The sequence below is a fragment of the Ursus arctos genome, unplaced genomic scaffold (genome assembly GCF_023065955.2).
Source record: "Ursus arctos isolate Adak ecotype North America unplaced genomic scaffold, UrsArc2.0 scaffold_6, whole genome shotgun sequence".
NCBI classification, from domain to species: Eukaryota; Metazoa; Chordata; class Mammalia; order Carnivora; family Ursidae; genus Ursus; species Ursus arctos.
This window is the reverse complement of record NW_026623078.1, coordinates 61,929,327-61,943,527: the sequence shown is the minus strand read 5'-3', so window position 1 is coordinate 61,943,527 and position 14,201 is coordinate 61,929,327. Positions and strand designations below refer to the sequence as shown.

Below are 14,201 nucleotides of genomic sequence, written 5' to 3'. Positions count from 1 at the left end.
GTATGTATGTAGTGGAGACAAAAAATTGAAATCTTGTCATAATTGTTTTGTTAGGCACAACCACTAGCATGTGCTCTGATGACCCCAGCTTTCCCACCTACAAAATGAGAGAACTACATTAATTGTTTTCTAAAGATCATGTCATCAAATTATAGTCATAAGAATAGCAAAAGAAAATTAAGGTTGGAAAACATACTCTTTTTTTTTTTTGTTCTGAAATATCTCAGATATAAAGAGTGTATATCTACTAAACCGGTCATATGGATAGCATGTGCCTCAGACACTTGGAAGGTGACTTGTGTCTTTTATTTTTGCAGAAATTGAAAAGGAAAGTTGTGGTGATCCTGGTACACCCTTATATGGAATTAGGGAAGGCGATGGATTTTCTAATCGTGATGTTTTAAGGTTCGAATGCCAGTTTGGGTTTGAATTAATTGGAGAGAAATCCATTGTTTGTCAAGAGAATAACCAATGGTCTGCAAACATACCCATCTGTATCTGTGAGTACCAAATGCTTTGCTCTCAGATAGCATATGTTACCCTGTCCTTGCATATAATTGCTTTTGTAATTAATTGCAAAGAGCTGGAACCGTGTAATTATTTTTGAACGAGTAGCACTTTGTGATACTATCTTTAACAAGTGTGCTTATGCCAAATTATAAATTTCATTAAAGATTTAAATAAAGTTAACATAGTTCACTTGGTAATTGCAAAGTATATATTACATGTGTTCTTATAACATTTTATTGGTGGCATTTTATACTTTATAGATAGCATACTTCTTATGGAAATTATACAGCTGAGTAGTAGTATTCTAGTAGACTCATTTATTTAACAAGATAGTATATGCTTATTTTCAATCAAAAGCACTTAAAATATTTAAAGCTTATATTCTATGTATAATGCATTAACTTATTTTTTGCTTGTAAACGTTCACACTAATGCATACTCGTGCCATTTATTTATATTGCACAGAAAAAAATTCATTAATGTTTATGATATACAGTATGCTTGGATTAAAAGAATTTATTTCTTCAAATACATTAAAACATTGCAATTTAAGTACAACAAAAATATAATTTGTATTATCTGTTGATACACTTTTAGTTTCAGTTAAATACCAACAAATACAACTCACCAGATATGGGTGCAATATTGAAAATTTTGCATCTGGGCTTTGACTATTCACAAATGGTAATGTATAAAGCCAATACTCATGAAAATAAAAATAATTTTCTGGTTTTCAAATAAAAGATTTTTCATCTGTATCCAGCTTCAATGTTTTTCATTTGTGAAACCCTTCATTCCCTACTACAGAGGCACAAACTTTACTTCAATAATTAACTGGTTTAAAAAAAAAATGTAGCATTTTTCAAGACCTACATTTCATCTGTTTTACAATGTATGCAAATATTGTATATTTACAAAATATACAAAACATATATTTTCCTTTATTCAAAATGTTGCTTATTTAACATTTTAAAATTATTTAACATTTTTTAAAGTAACAGAACTTTTAAAGAGACTAGAAGTCATTTTCTAATATGTATTTTTGCATAGTTAAAAAGAAAAAGAAAAGAATCAAGTATCAAGTAAGCACTACTGTTTCTCAGTATAGTGTCTGGGTACATAAGGCCACAATACCTAATCTCACGTTTTAGCAAAGTGGGTATTTTTTGAATGTAGTAAAAATTGCCCTAATTAAAATAGGTTTTGCTGGCTCGTCAGGGAATGTAGGAGAGAAAGAGTGCATAGAACTCCTCAATAGAACCCCCTCCTTTTAGGGCCAGTGCTCATCCCTAACCAAGATCACCTTGTGAAGTTCCCCCTGTGAGAGAAGAAAATGTATTAGGAGAGTTTCATTGGATTTCCTTAGCATTATCTAAAGTTAGGAATACTTCCAAAGACTTCACTCAAAGATCTTTAGTTCTAGGTGTTCTTCCAAGGAGATAGTGTTATGTAATATTGGAGAATCTATTAATGTAATATATCGCATCAAAAACGAAACTATTTTTGAGTCATTTTAAGGGATGCTAAAATACATTTAATACAGTATTTAAACTAATGCTGACTAAAACAAATTTAAACTCTTGAAGATCTAGAAAATACTTTTTTTTTTTTTTTACTATTTTAAAAGTAATTAAGCCCTGCAGCTTGGTATATGATTAATATGTAGCAATTAATAGTTTCCTATATATCAACAATAGTTAATTTGAAAATGTAGTGGAAAGATAATTTATTCAGAAAATAAAATTATAAAATATGTAGAAATAATTCTTGTATAAATCCAAATAACCCATAGAAAATTACAAACTTATTCAGAAAAGGAAATTTTATGAGAAAAACAGTTAGATGCCATGTTCCTGAATTAGAACACATTATATTATTACATTATAATAAATATGTGAATTATATAGAAATTGCTATGAAATTTCAGTAAATATCCTAACATAATTTCTTTAGGAACACACATTTTTTGGGGAATATGTTGACATGCAACTAGGTAAAAAACAAAACAAAACAAAAAACAAAAATCAGGCAACAATAGAATCGATGTGAGAATTTTTTAAAAGTAAAGTGCTTATATGGATACTAAAGTGCAATATTAAGTTGCTACCATAAAATAGTGTGGTACTCACAGAAATATAACACTGGGTCAAAGGAAGTTACATTAAAATCTGTATATAATATAACTAAGGGTTTAGAGTATTACATCAGCATTGACCTATTTCTTGAGATGGGAGATTAGCATGTTAGATCTTAGTCTTCCCTTGCCCAAAGTAGGGATCATTTAGATCAGAGATTAGCAAAATAAGGTCTTTGGGAAAAATTTAGCATGAATCTAGTTTGATAAATAAAGTTTTATTGGAACATAACTGTGTACTTTCATTTACCTGTTGCACATGGCTGATGTCCTGCTACTGTGGCAGAGTTAAGTAGTAGCAAAAGAGACCATGTGGCTTGTAAAGCCAAAGCATTTACCGTCTGTCCCTTTTACAGAAGTTTGCTGACCCTGCCTTTAGATAGAGGGCAGTAGAATCAAATGATTCCAGAATGCAGGCAGGTAAAAGTGTGAAGAGGGAATAGGACTAGGTATGTGTGCACCCATGATGAAAGTGGTGGGGAGCTGGAGGGCATTGATTTTTTCAAAGAAGCTAGAACTCTGGATTTTTCCCCCTCAGATGTGAAATAGGTTGATTTTAAAATGTGATTTCAAATTTTTGTACAAGCATAAGAAAAAATTGTACCAGATACATTTGCAATCTGGATCCAGCCCAATGGCTATCAGTTTCCAAAACCTGGTGTTAACTCCTAACATCATTCCATACAGAAGAAGCAAACTTAGGTTAGAAATTGTGCTTAAAATTATTTAAAAAATTATACATATATAGTAATAAACAACTGATTATATATATAATTCCTATCATTCTTTTACATATGTTACATATTTTATACACATATATATAGGTATGGTTATATTTTTGTCTTTATTTTTTTGTAGACAGAGGAATAGGTATTGGTCTAATTTCTGAATGTTAAAAGATCTAAACTTAAAATCAATATAAAAAATCAAAAGAAATGATTATTTTAATACTCATACTAAAATTATTAAGAAAATAATGTATGAATGTTATATGAATCATAATATTGAATTAGTGTTATAGACTAAGCATTCATAATCTTAAATGATCAGCGTTCATGAGCCTATAATTCCAAAAAGAGAGAAAATGGAGAAATCTTCCACTTTACCAGTAGGCAAAGAAGGGCAGGTTAATAATACGTCATTTCTCTTGTCAAATAAGAAAGGTCAAATAATCATAATATTTTATGCTGATAGAGGTATTGTACTCTCTAATATATATACATATATATATATATTATATATATATAATATTTCAGTATAAGTTAATATAACTTTTCCAGACAGAAATTTAGCAAAACATTTTTCAGGCTTAAAGTTCATACTCTTTGTAAATAAAATTTGGTGTAAAATTAAACGAATTTGATTTTGTCAAAATTATGTAATGAAATCCACTGGAAGAAAATACATCATTATTTTAACTATGATTTCCTCTCTGTAAAAAGACAATTTACTTTGTTTCTTTACCTTTTTTCTATTTCCTAAATGTTCTGTGCGATCCTTTAGCTCAGATGCTTTTAAAAGTTGAAAGAAAACTGAGGGGAGGTGTCAAGTAGGGCAGGGAGAGACTTCATCTTAGTAAGGTGTGGAAGTTTGTCTTTCCAGTGTTAGCAACTAGTGGTGATAGCTATAAAAGTTAATTTGCCTTTTTACCTGCATTTTAAACTATGAGAGCATCTCATGGCCATAGTAGGAATGAAACTCGCTTAGTCATCAGCCTCCCGCCAAGATTTGTCTGGGCTGCAACATCGCAGTTCTGTTAATATCCGCATAATGTTTTTTGTCTTCAATCATTTCCTGAGCACTGTTGCTTTATATGAAATCTCTAAATATTTTACAAATCTTCTTTCTTAAGAACAGAAATAAAAACTTTGTCTAGAACTCTAACACAAATATGATAAATGTTAAAATAAATTGCCTTTATTACTCCCATATTTTTGTGCATATTAAAGCATATGGTCATCCAAAGTACAGTCGCCTTTTCTAATATGTGAAAATTATAACATTTTTTTTCTGTTTTATAATTTACATTAATATTTTTTTCAAACTGCTAACTGATCATCATAGTTGTGGCAAAATAAGGTATAATAAGGATAAAGTATAAAAAGTAAATAAGGATAAAGTATAATACAGATGTGGCAAAAATAAGGTACAATATTACTTTTGAACATTCATTGTATTTTATAATCTTATTTTAACAGTTCCTTGTCTGTCTAACTTTACTGCACCGATGGGAACAGTGCTTTCTCCTGATTACCCAGAAGGGTATGGAAATAATTTAAACTGCATCTGGACAATAATCTCTGATCCAGGGAGCCGGATACATCTTTCTTTTAATGACTTTGATCTGGAATCTCAGTTTGACTTCCTTGCTGTTAAAGATGGTGACTCTCCAGATTCCCCAATTCTTGGAACCTTTACTGGGGCTGAGGTGCCTTCCCATCTTACTAGTAATAGTCATATACTGCGATTGGAATTTCAAGCGGACCACTCAATGTCGGGACGTGGCTTTAACATCACTTATAACAGTAAGTTTATTTTTTTCATATAACGTGTTTCTACAATGTAGAGCTAGAAAGGAATCACATAAATGATCTCTTCCTCCACAGAAAGGGAAACTGGAACAAATCATATGCATGTAAAATTGTGCCAGGGACAGTCATTTAGTTCCTGATTTCCAGCCATATTTTACTCCTTATTGTGTCATCTCTCTGTTTGTGAGAAGCGTGATACTAAGAAAATATGTTTCAAATATTATGATATCGGCCAATATATTCATTTATTCTAATAAATCTTATAAGCATAAGATCAAACCTGTATATTATACACTTTACTCATTATTGGTATGCAAACATATTAAGGAGACAAAGCTTTCTTTCAAAATATTCATAAACTGGGGCACCTGGCTGGCTCAGTCAGTGGAGCATGAGACTCTTGATCTTGGGATTGCAGTTTCGAGCCCCATGTTGGGTGTAGAGATTACTTAAAAATAAAGTCTTAATAAAATAAAATATGTTCATAAACACATAGGGGACCTTAAACAAATAATGACAGCACACAGAGTTATAATTCCAAAGACAAAATTCACAAGGCTGCAGGAACATTACAGAGCAGACAATCATTAACTTAGGGGCAACAGACTGCTGAGGGACCATGGGGGAGAGGTGCCTTAGAGATTAAGAGTGTCATCTCTACAGTGAAACTATGCAACTTCCAATGTTGGCTCTGCTCCATTTTTAGGTTTAATAAATGAGCCTCAGTGTTCTGATGAGTTAAACCATATTTGGGCTTCTGTAAGGAATCAATTAGGTGACGCATGTAAATAATTTAGCGTAGAGTATATGATACCTAGTGAATGCTCAATAAGCATTAACTGTCATTGTTTAGTTGCCTTTTGAACTATTACCTTAACATTTAATTGTGTTTATTATGTTGCTTAATTTTGAGGTTTTATTAAGGTTATTTAGACTCTATCACTTATATTCTTTGTATTTTTCTGAAAAAATGGTATAAATACAGCAAAAAGATGAATCACATGAAGGAGAAAATATCTTAGTACACTAATACACTTACATACTAATGCTTCTGTTTGCAAATGGTTCTTAAAGCCATAGGACACTAGTGACTTCTCTTGTTTTTTTTTTTTTTTTTCCTTGAAGCTACCATAGTCTGTCAGATATTGACCAACTTTAAGAGTTAATATTTGTGTCAGATAACAATAAGACTATAGTTTCTTGCTCTTCAAAAAAAAAAAAAAAGGCATTTCTAACCTCCAACCCTGCCTATTCAGTGCTGAGCATTGGCAATTAGTAACAAAAGCAGTTATTGCCTTTTCAAAGTGTCACTGCTGGTGAAGTTGTCAACATGTAATTGCACATCATTAAAGTTAAATTAGCTGTGACATGTGTCATACAGACTGCTGTATAAAGTAGTTGCTTTATATGAAAGTCCTTTGAAAAATATTTCTTATATATGTATAAAGATAGATATGTATATGCACTTATCCATCTATAATTTTTATTTTATCTTAAATGTGTATCATTTTTAACTTTAATGTTTATGGTACCTTCAGGGTATTATGGAAATATGCCTTCTTGTTTCTTGTTGTTTCTCAGTAAATAATTTAATCCATCATATGCAAATTCTTATATTTAATGTTTTCTACTGAAATTATATGTTTCTGAAATAAACACCTATCAGGCATTATATATAGGAAAAACAAGGCTTAATCAGTTGAGGTTTTGGATTTTTTTAGCACAACAAAAAAACAATAATTAGGAAAAAAAGTATAACTAAATACATTCTATATATTTTAGAAGTTACCTAAATAGGGGCACCTGGGTGGCTCGGGCATTAAGTGTCTGCCTTCTGCTCAGGGTGTGATCCCAGGGTCCTGGGATCAAGCCCCATGTCGGGCTCCTCCTCTGGGAGCCTGCTTCTTCCTCTCCCACTCCCCCTGCTTGTGTTCCCTCTCTCGCTGGCTGTCTCGCTCTCTGTCAAATAAATAAATAAAATCTTTTTAAAAAAATAGAAGTTATCTTAATATTCTTCTGTACTGTTTAACTTAAAAATGAGGAGAATGAATAATAAAAGTTACATAATTTATGAACAATATCAAAGGGATGATTAGTGAGAGAATTTAAAATCACTTCATATACTTACGTAGCATGAATATAATAATAATTGTAAATGCCTCATAAATTATGTTTTACACATTTAGACTTTGCTATTTTAAATGTTCTTCCATTTATGTTATACTAATTTAAACATTTATGGTACATACTTGGTCATCCAGATGAATAAAGAGAGAAATTTGGAGGACTCATGTAATCTATAATTTTGAGAGATTAAAATATCCACATTGTCCCTACACTTCTGCTACTTGCTAAGGCTAGGCTAAATATATCCTGGGAGACACAAAATAAAATAAGAAAGTTGTCCTGAACTCAAGAACTCCCATTCTTTTGAGACCTGAGACAGAAAACCCAAGATACAATGTTGATGAGAAAAAATTATAAGTCGGACTGAGGGATACATTTCAATCCTATCTCCATGACCTGAGGCCAGCTTATCTTTTTCTGAATCTCATATTACTCTTTAGAGCTCTAAATGTTAAATGAGATTATAACATTTCCAAAGCTCCTATCACTGCCTGAAACACTGTAATTCCAAGAGTTAGCTCCCTTCCCTTTTCCTAGATGACAGAAAATAGATGACAAATGTAAAATTATAAAGAAATTTTAAGACTTTCATACCAGTTTGGAACTTTTCACTATAACCTCATAAGACTGTCTCTCCGTTCCAAAGAGTGAATCACAAGAAAAGTTTGCATTGAGATATAGTCAACCTGCTCTGTATTCAGAATAATTGGAATTCTGACTGGTTTATACTGGTAGTTTTTACATAGCCTAAGCCTAATGATCTCCAGAAATAGGCAGAAACGATTCTATTTTAGAGTGTAATCTTAGAGTATAATTTGTATTTTAAAATAATCACACCTATTTACATCACAGACAAACAGGTAGGGTCAAAGGAGAGCCTCCAATTCTTTTCTTTTCTTTTTTTTAAATCAGTTTTTCTCCCCCCAAATATGTAAGGGTACGTCTCACACTGCTTGTTTGTGTGTTTTTGTTTGTTTGCTCTTCTCAAGCATTTGGACATAATGAGTGTCCTGATCCTGGAATACCAATCAATGCACGGCGGTTTGGGGACAACTTTCAATTAGGAAGTTCAATTTCAGTTATTTGTGAAGAAGGATTTATAAAAACCCAGGGAACAGAGACAATTACATGTATCCTTATGGATGGAAAAGTAATGTGGAGTGGACCCATTCCGAGATGTGGAGGTAAGTGCAATGGCCAGCGAAAATTATAACCCCATCACCATTGTACGCTAGAAGCCATCATAGGGGTGCATCGTTCACCAGCACTGTTGTAATCTTTATCTTAACATATTATTTAATATTGTACATTGGACATATATAGTTAAACAAATTACACTTAGTGTTTCACGTTAAAATAATTTTTTAGAAAAACTTTTCAGAAGTCCCCTTTTTAAAAAGAGCTCTTATTAAAAGATATACATTAATAAATAGTAAATATTGGTTGTATGTGCAAATTCTCTTTATAGAGTTATAGTTTGATATACTTTATAGTTTCTAGTCATCCTTTTTCATGGTATTTTAGCTATTCACAGTATAAACATTTAATTTTAAAAAATATGCTAACAACGGGGCACCTGTGTGGCTCAGTCGGTTGAGACTTTTGGTTTCAGCTCAGGTCATTATCTCAGCGTTGTGAGATCAAGTCCCGTGCCAGGCTCCATACTCAGTGGGGAGTTTGCCTGAGATTCTCTCTCTCTGCCCCTCCTTCCAACACTGGCTTGCTCTCTCTCCCTCAAATAAATAAATGTTAAAAAAAAATATGTGTTAACAATGATTAATTGAAATAAATAAATTTATGGTAGAGCAGCCATTATTTAAAATGTATAATTTTTGTTGGGATAGTTTGCTAAACACTTTTTTTTTTTCAGTTTTAATTTACTCAATACGATGTAGTCAAGAAAGTTCAGGGCAATATATACATGTATGTAATGTGTGTATGTGTTTGTGTGGGGGTGTGTGTGTATGCAATGTTTGAAAGTTTATATCATTGAATATATACACTTGTATAAAGTCACAAATTATATTGGTAAAAAGAAAGGATGATCCTACTTGAAAATAAAATATACCAAGTATAGTGTTTCAATTTAGAATCTATACGAATGTGTGTTTATGTTGTGGAGCTTTAATTTAGAATTGTCACAATACGGGGTGCCTGGGGGGCTCAGTTGGTTGAGCTTCTGCCTTTGGCTCAGGTCATGATCTCGGAGTCCTGGGATCGAGCCCAAAGTTGGGCTCCCTAATCAGCAGGGAACCTGCTTCTCCCTCTCCCTCTGCCTCTCTTCCCCCCCTGGTGTGAGTTCTCTTTCTCTCTCATGCTCGCTCTAACTCTCTCTCTCTCAGATAAATAAAATTAAAAAAAAAAAAAAAGAATTGTCACTATAGGAATTAACATTCTGTATTCTGCTTTTCTCCTTCCACTCCAGTACCTAAGGCTACATATGTATTTTATTTAAAAAGATATAGAAGAACTTTTACTAAGGAATAGGTAGATGAACCAGAGCCATGAAACACCCTTTTACAGATCACTATGTAATGATTAGGTGTTGATTTTTAAATAGTTTCTTCTTTTCCTCGCTTTCCCAATTTTTCTTTTTACCTGTGTCCAAACTCATAATGGAAACTTTTTCTAGCTGATAAGTAGAGAATAATTAATATATAATTTTCAGAAAAATAGCAGACTTCATTGACTAATACAGCCATTACCTATAAATGCTGCCATTCATTGAGTTGAACATTTTCAGAATGTCTCCTGATGAGCTAACTCAGACCATGCAATTATGTTTTCCTGTTAGCCCCTTCAGTTAGCACCTCCCTCCTCTTCTAATTGCTTTCTCATTTGTAATATCAGGGGACTGAACTAGATGACTTCATGGTTTTTTTCCCAAACCTCAAATGCTATGGGCTTAGTAGAGGCTACCCTGGAGATTTCAATTAATCATTGTTAACACATTTTTTTTTAAGATTTATTTGAGAGAGAGAGAGAGCAAGCAAGTGCTGGAGGGAGGGGCAGAGAGAGAGAGAGAGAGAGAATCTCAGGCAAAAAAACCTTTTTTTTTTTTTAGTTTAAAAAAACATACGGAGTTGCACAATAAAGGGCTGAAATTAAAAAAAGAAAAATGGAAAGTCATGTTCATTTTTTTCCCCATTATACTTTGCCTCTGAGCTCACTCATTTTGTTAACCATAGTTCCTGACCCAAATTTGGGGAATCAGTCAGGAAAAAAAAAAAAAAAAAAAAAAAAAAGCCTACATTAGTATTTGAAGGGAAAATAGGAGATGGGAGAAATTTTGTTTCAGGCAGGAGGAATGTTACTGGGTCGATGTACTGGAGTGGAAGATAGAGGGTCAGGGGTGTGATGAATAACCAGAGGGTGCAGAGCATGGCATGCTTTGTAAATGATGCTCAATGGATTAAAACTATCCTGTGGCCAGCAGAAAGCCACTCCAGCTCAGAACTGACATGAATCTGAGCCTCTCCTTCCTGTACCCTGGGAGCTGTATATAGTCCAGGGACAGACGCAGAGACCATCTCCGGGGAACTGTTGAGTCTGGTTGGATTCTCCCCTGCCTAACTTGGGTGTTGGTTTAGAAGCAGCTTGTTTCCTAGCTGAATGGGGAGGTAAAAGTAATGAGCTGGACATCAACAAATCATTTTATGAATCACTGCTTTATTTGAGAGATTTTAGCGAGATTTTTTACTGTGAAAAATGGTTTTTAACTTTAAAAATGAGTGAAACGAATATTCCAAACTAATTTGGCACAGGCCAATAGGCTCTCGAGGCATCCTAAAGAGAGCTTTGTGAAGTTTCCAAAGGAAAAGAATACTTTTTTCTGGGTGAAGTTACATACACTTGGCTTACCTGCCAATTTCTGGATCTAACCCCAAAGTGGGAACATGGCTAAGAATAATGTTGGAGACAGGGAAGGCAGAATCAGAGTGGGCTGGAAGCAATCTTACTGTGGCGTTTGCCAGGTCACCTGCCATATCCCAGGCCATGTTGCAAGGCAGTTTCCACCCAATAAAGCTGACTGCTGTCAGCTCCTGTATAACTCACTCCGGCCAGTTTAATTTCTGAGACTCTAATTAAGGTTTGTAAAGATTTCCTTTAGTTTTTGTTTTGCCTCAGTTCTACTTTAGATAAAAACAACAAAAGCCTGAGCCTAGCTGAGGAAAGCTCATTCTTCTTCTTTCCTAATGTGTTTTTGTCGGGGTTGTTGTTGATCTGTTTTTAATCACCCTTCTCCCTCCACCATCCCCCAAGGTGCCATGCAGCGATTCCCAGTGACACAAAAAAACTGTGTCTGGGAGCCCTCTCTGCCTGTCTTCTTTGTCCTTTAGACTTTCCATATTTTGACAGAAAAGTTTTGCTTGTTATTTATCTTTTAGGGCATTATCACAGGCTTCAGTATGGGCTTGATGTTTTAGCTAAAACTTTTTTATCATCGTATTAAATATTTTATATGGATGAAATACGTACATGTGTATGTTCTGCTTAATACAGATAACTATTTATATTTTAGTCTGTTAACACAAAACCTTCCAAAATTAAATGCGTTGTTTAAAGTTGCTCCAGTGTATGGATTGCTGTGTTAAAATTAGAAAGTAGGTAGTTGCTTGTTTCAGTCAGGATTTATAGAGCGAGGGAAGTCAGTATAAAATGCTCCGATAACAAAACACAGAGCTTCAACCTCTTTAAATATTGCCCTTTCCGTCTACACCCCACCCTCATCTACTGCAGTTGTCTAGAAGTTTAGGTATATTGGCAAATTAGTAATCCACCCGTGTCGACCAGTCTTCAACCGTAAAACTGGAAAATCTTTGAAAAAAGTGAAAGGATATGTTTTATCAGTCTTGGTCCTTGAATAAGGATTGGTGAGAGGAAAGAGAAATGAGTTTTGCAGTTCTGTGATCCCACAGCTAAACTTGGATTCATTTCAGGTAGCTTAAATGCAATTGTTGAACAGAATTGGGTTATACGTTTTATTCACTGACCCGAAGTTCACCACTGATGCAGTAACTGAGGATAGATTTAGGCTATCTTTGTGAAAATTTGAACCTCTTTCTCTAGAATGGGTTGATCAAATTTCCTCATGAGGAAGAAAGATTAGAGGCATTCTAAAGCCTTGCAATCTTTCAGTTTTGCTAATGGAAAACAGAATACATTAATTACTGTAATCGGCATTAAAATAATTCACTTTGAATTCCACAAACTGTTCCCCTAACTCAGGTTAGTGACAATCAATGACTTCTTCACTTACACTTAGACTGTCACCTGAATATAACTGGCTGTATCTAGGGCCAGTCTCTGCATGGTGTCTCCTTCAAAGATATATCCTACAGCCATGAATAGTGTACATGGTTATCATAGGTCTACTTTAATGGTCTAATATAGGGATTTTCATGATGTGCCATGAAAGCTTCCTAAAAATCCTGTTCCTTCGTCTCCACCAGTTTCCCACTCATAACAGCTGCATAAACACTCTCCCTCTTTTGCCCCGTGGTCCCCTCAGGACCCCTCTGGCCTCACATTCATTTATTTTTCCACACAGCCCAAACCCCTGTTGAGCACCTGTGAGCCTCCTCACTAAATTCAACCCTCAGGAAGTGCAGTTTTCTTTTTAGAGTATTTTCCCTTGAATTTTCTTCTTTCCCTACCATCTTTCTTTCTCCTAATATGATGAGAATTTCTCTCAGGGCCCTCTGAGGGCATTGTGAGGCTTACCCCATTTCCTTCAAAGTCCTTTCTACTAGTGTAGGTGCTGGGAAATTTGGAAAAGGGGAGAAGAAGCAAGACATTACTGTGTTTGGATTTATTTCTCTCTTCACTTGGATGTATGAATGTATCTTCTGAAATCTGGGTAAGATGTTGCTTTCCCTTCATTCTTTTTCTCAGGGGAGTAGTGTGCAACTCGATTTCCTTCACCGTACCAAGCAGTGCAAACTGGAGCCATCCCTAACCCTCAAATCCTAGAATCTTTTTCTCAGTAAAATCCCAGAGCATTTCTAGTTTCTGGAATGTTCCTTGTGAACATTCTGAATATTCTTCTATACCAGAGACAAAGTTCAAGGTATAATATTTGAATCAGAGAGGTTTCCTTATTGGGCTTTGGGAAACTCACTGGTCTCTGACCACCATATTCTGCCTGTCCAAATGCCAGGTCCAAAGTGCTGAGACACACCTGCCTTATTGTCCGTACCTCAAATGGTCTGAGCATCATTAGATTCATGAATCCCTTTGTAGTAGGGTTTCTGTGTGTGGTCATTTGGTCTGTTGGCTGTAAGTCCACTCTGATGTGAACTTGTTACATGCAGGTGCTTCTGATCCTCCCATCTGTTCTCACCTTTGCCTAGTGGATGTCTTGCTTTTAACCATTTTTAATGAGGTTACCACATCCCAGAAAATGCAGTTCCAGCATTTGCACTCAGCTCAGATTCATCTGAATATTCATGTTCTTCAGGGTGGTGAGCCCAACTGCCAGTAGATGGAGGTTTTGATGGATCAGTGTCCACAAATAGTACCAAACACCCATTGCTATAGATCAGGAGTCATAACCTCAAATGCTTACAGGAGCAAGACAGTAACAGAAGCAAATTAGATGGGCTAAATAGAACAAGCTGCCCACCTAAGGAGGAGGTGTGATTTCTCACTTTTTATTGAGACATAGTTACAAATAAGCATTTCTCTTTTTAAAATCAATAATAATAATAATAAATAGAGAAGAATGATATCATTGACAACTGATGACAGTGTTCCCATTAGTCCTCACAGTTCCTTCATGCACACTAGAAAAGGGCATTTTTCCAAGAGGAAAATGGCTTGAACTAGTGATTACTAAGGTCACTTTAATTTGAAATCCAGAGCAATCAATCCCTTGGGGAGTGTGCCAGGCCAATGGA

General features: G+C 34.5%; 1 protein-coding gene and 1 long non-coding RNA gene across 4 annotated transcripts in view; one reads left to right on the top strand and one right to left on the bottom strand.

Annotated features, from left to right (window-relative positions):
- CSMD3 (CUB and Sushi multiple domains 3) overlaps window positions 1-14,201 on the top strand; it is a 1,143,082-nt gene that overhangs the window by 736,304 nt on the left and 392,577 nt on the right. For all 3 annotated transcript variants that reach the window (XM_026495547.4, XM_026495546.4, XM_026495545.4), the window contains 3 exons: window positions 318-500; window positions 4,843-5,169; window positions 8,292-8,486. In XM_026495547.4, the coding sequence (XP_026351332.2) occupies window positions 318-500; window positions 4,843-5,169; window positions 8,292-8,486 (705 nt within the window). The remainder of the gene's footprint in view (window positions 1-317; window positions 501-4,842; window positions 5,170-8,291; window positions 8,487-14,201) is intronic.
- LOC130542946 (uncharacterized) overlaps window positions 1-14,201 on the bottom strand; it is a 44,559-nt gene that overhangs the window by 14,902 nt on the left and 15,456 nt on the right. The window lies entirely within an intron of this gene.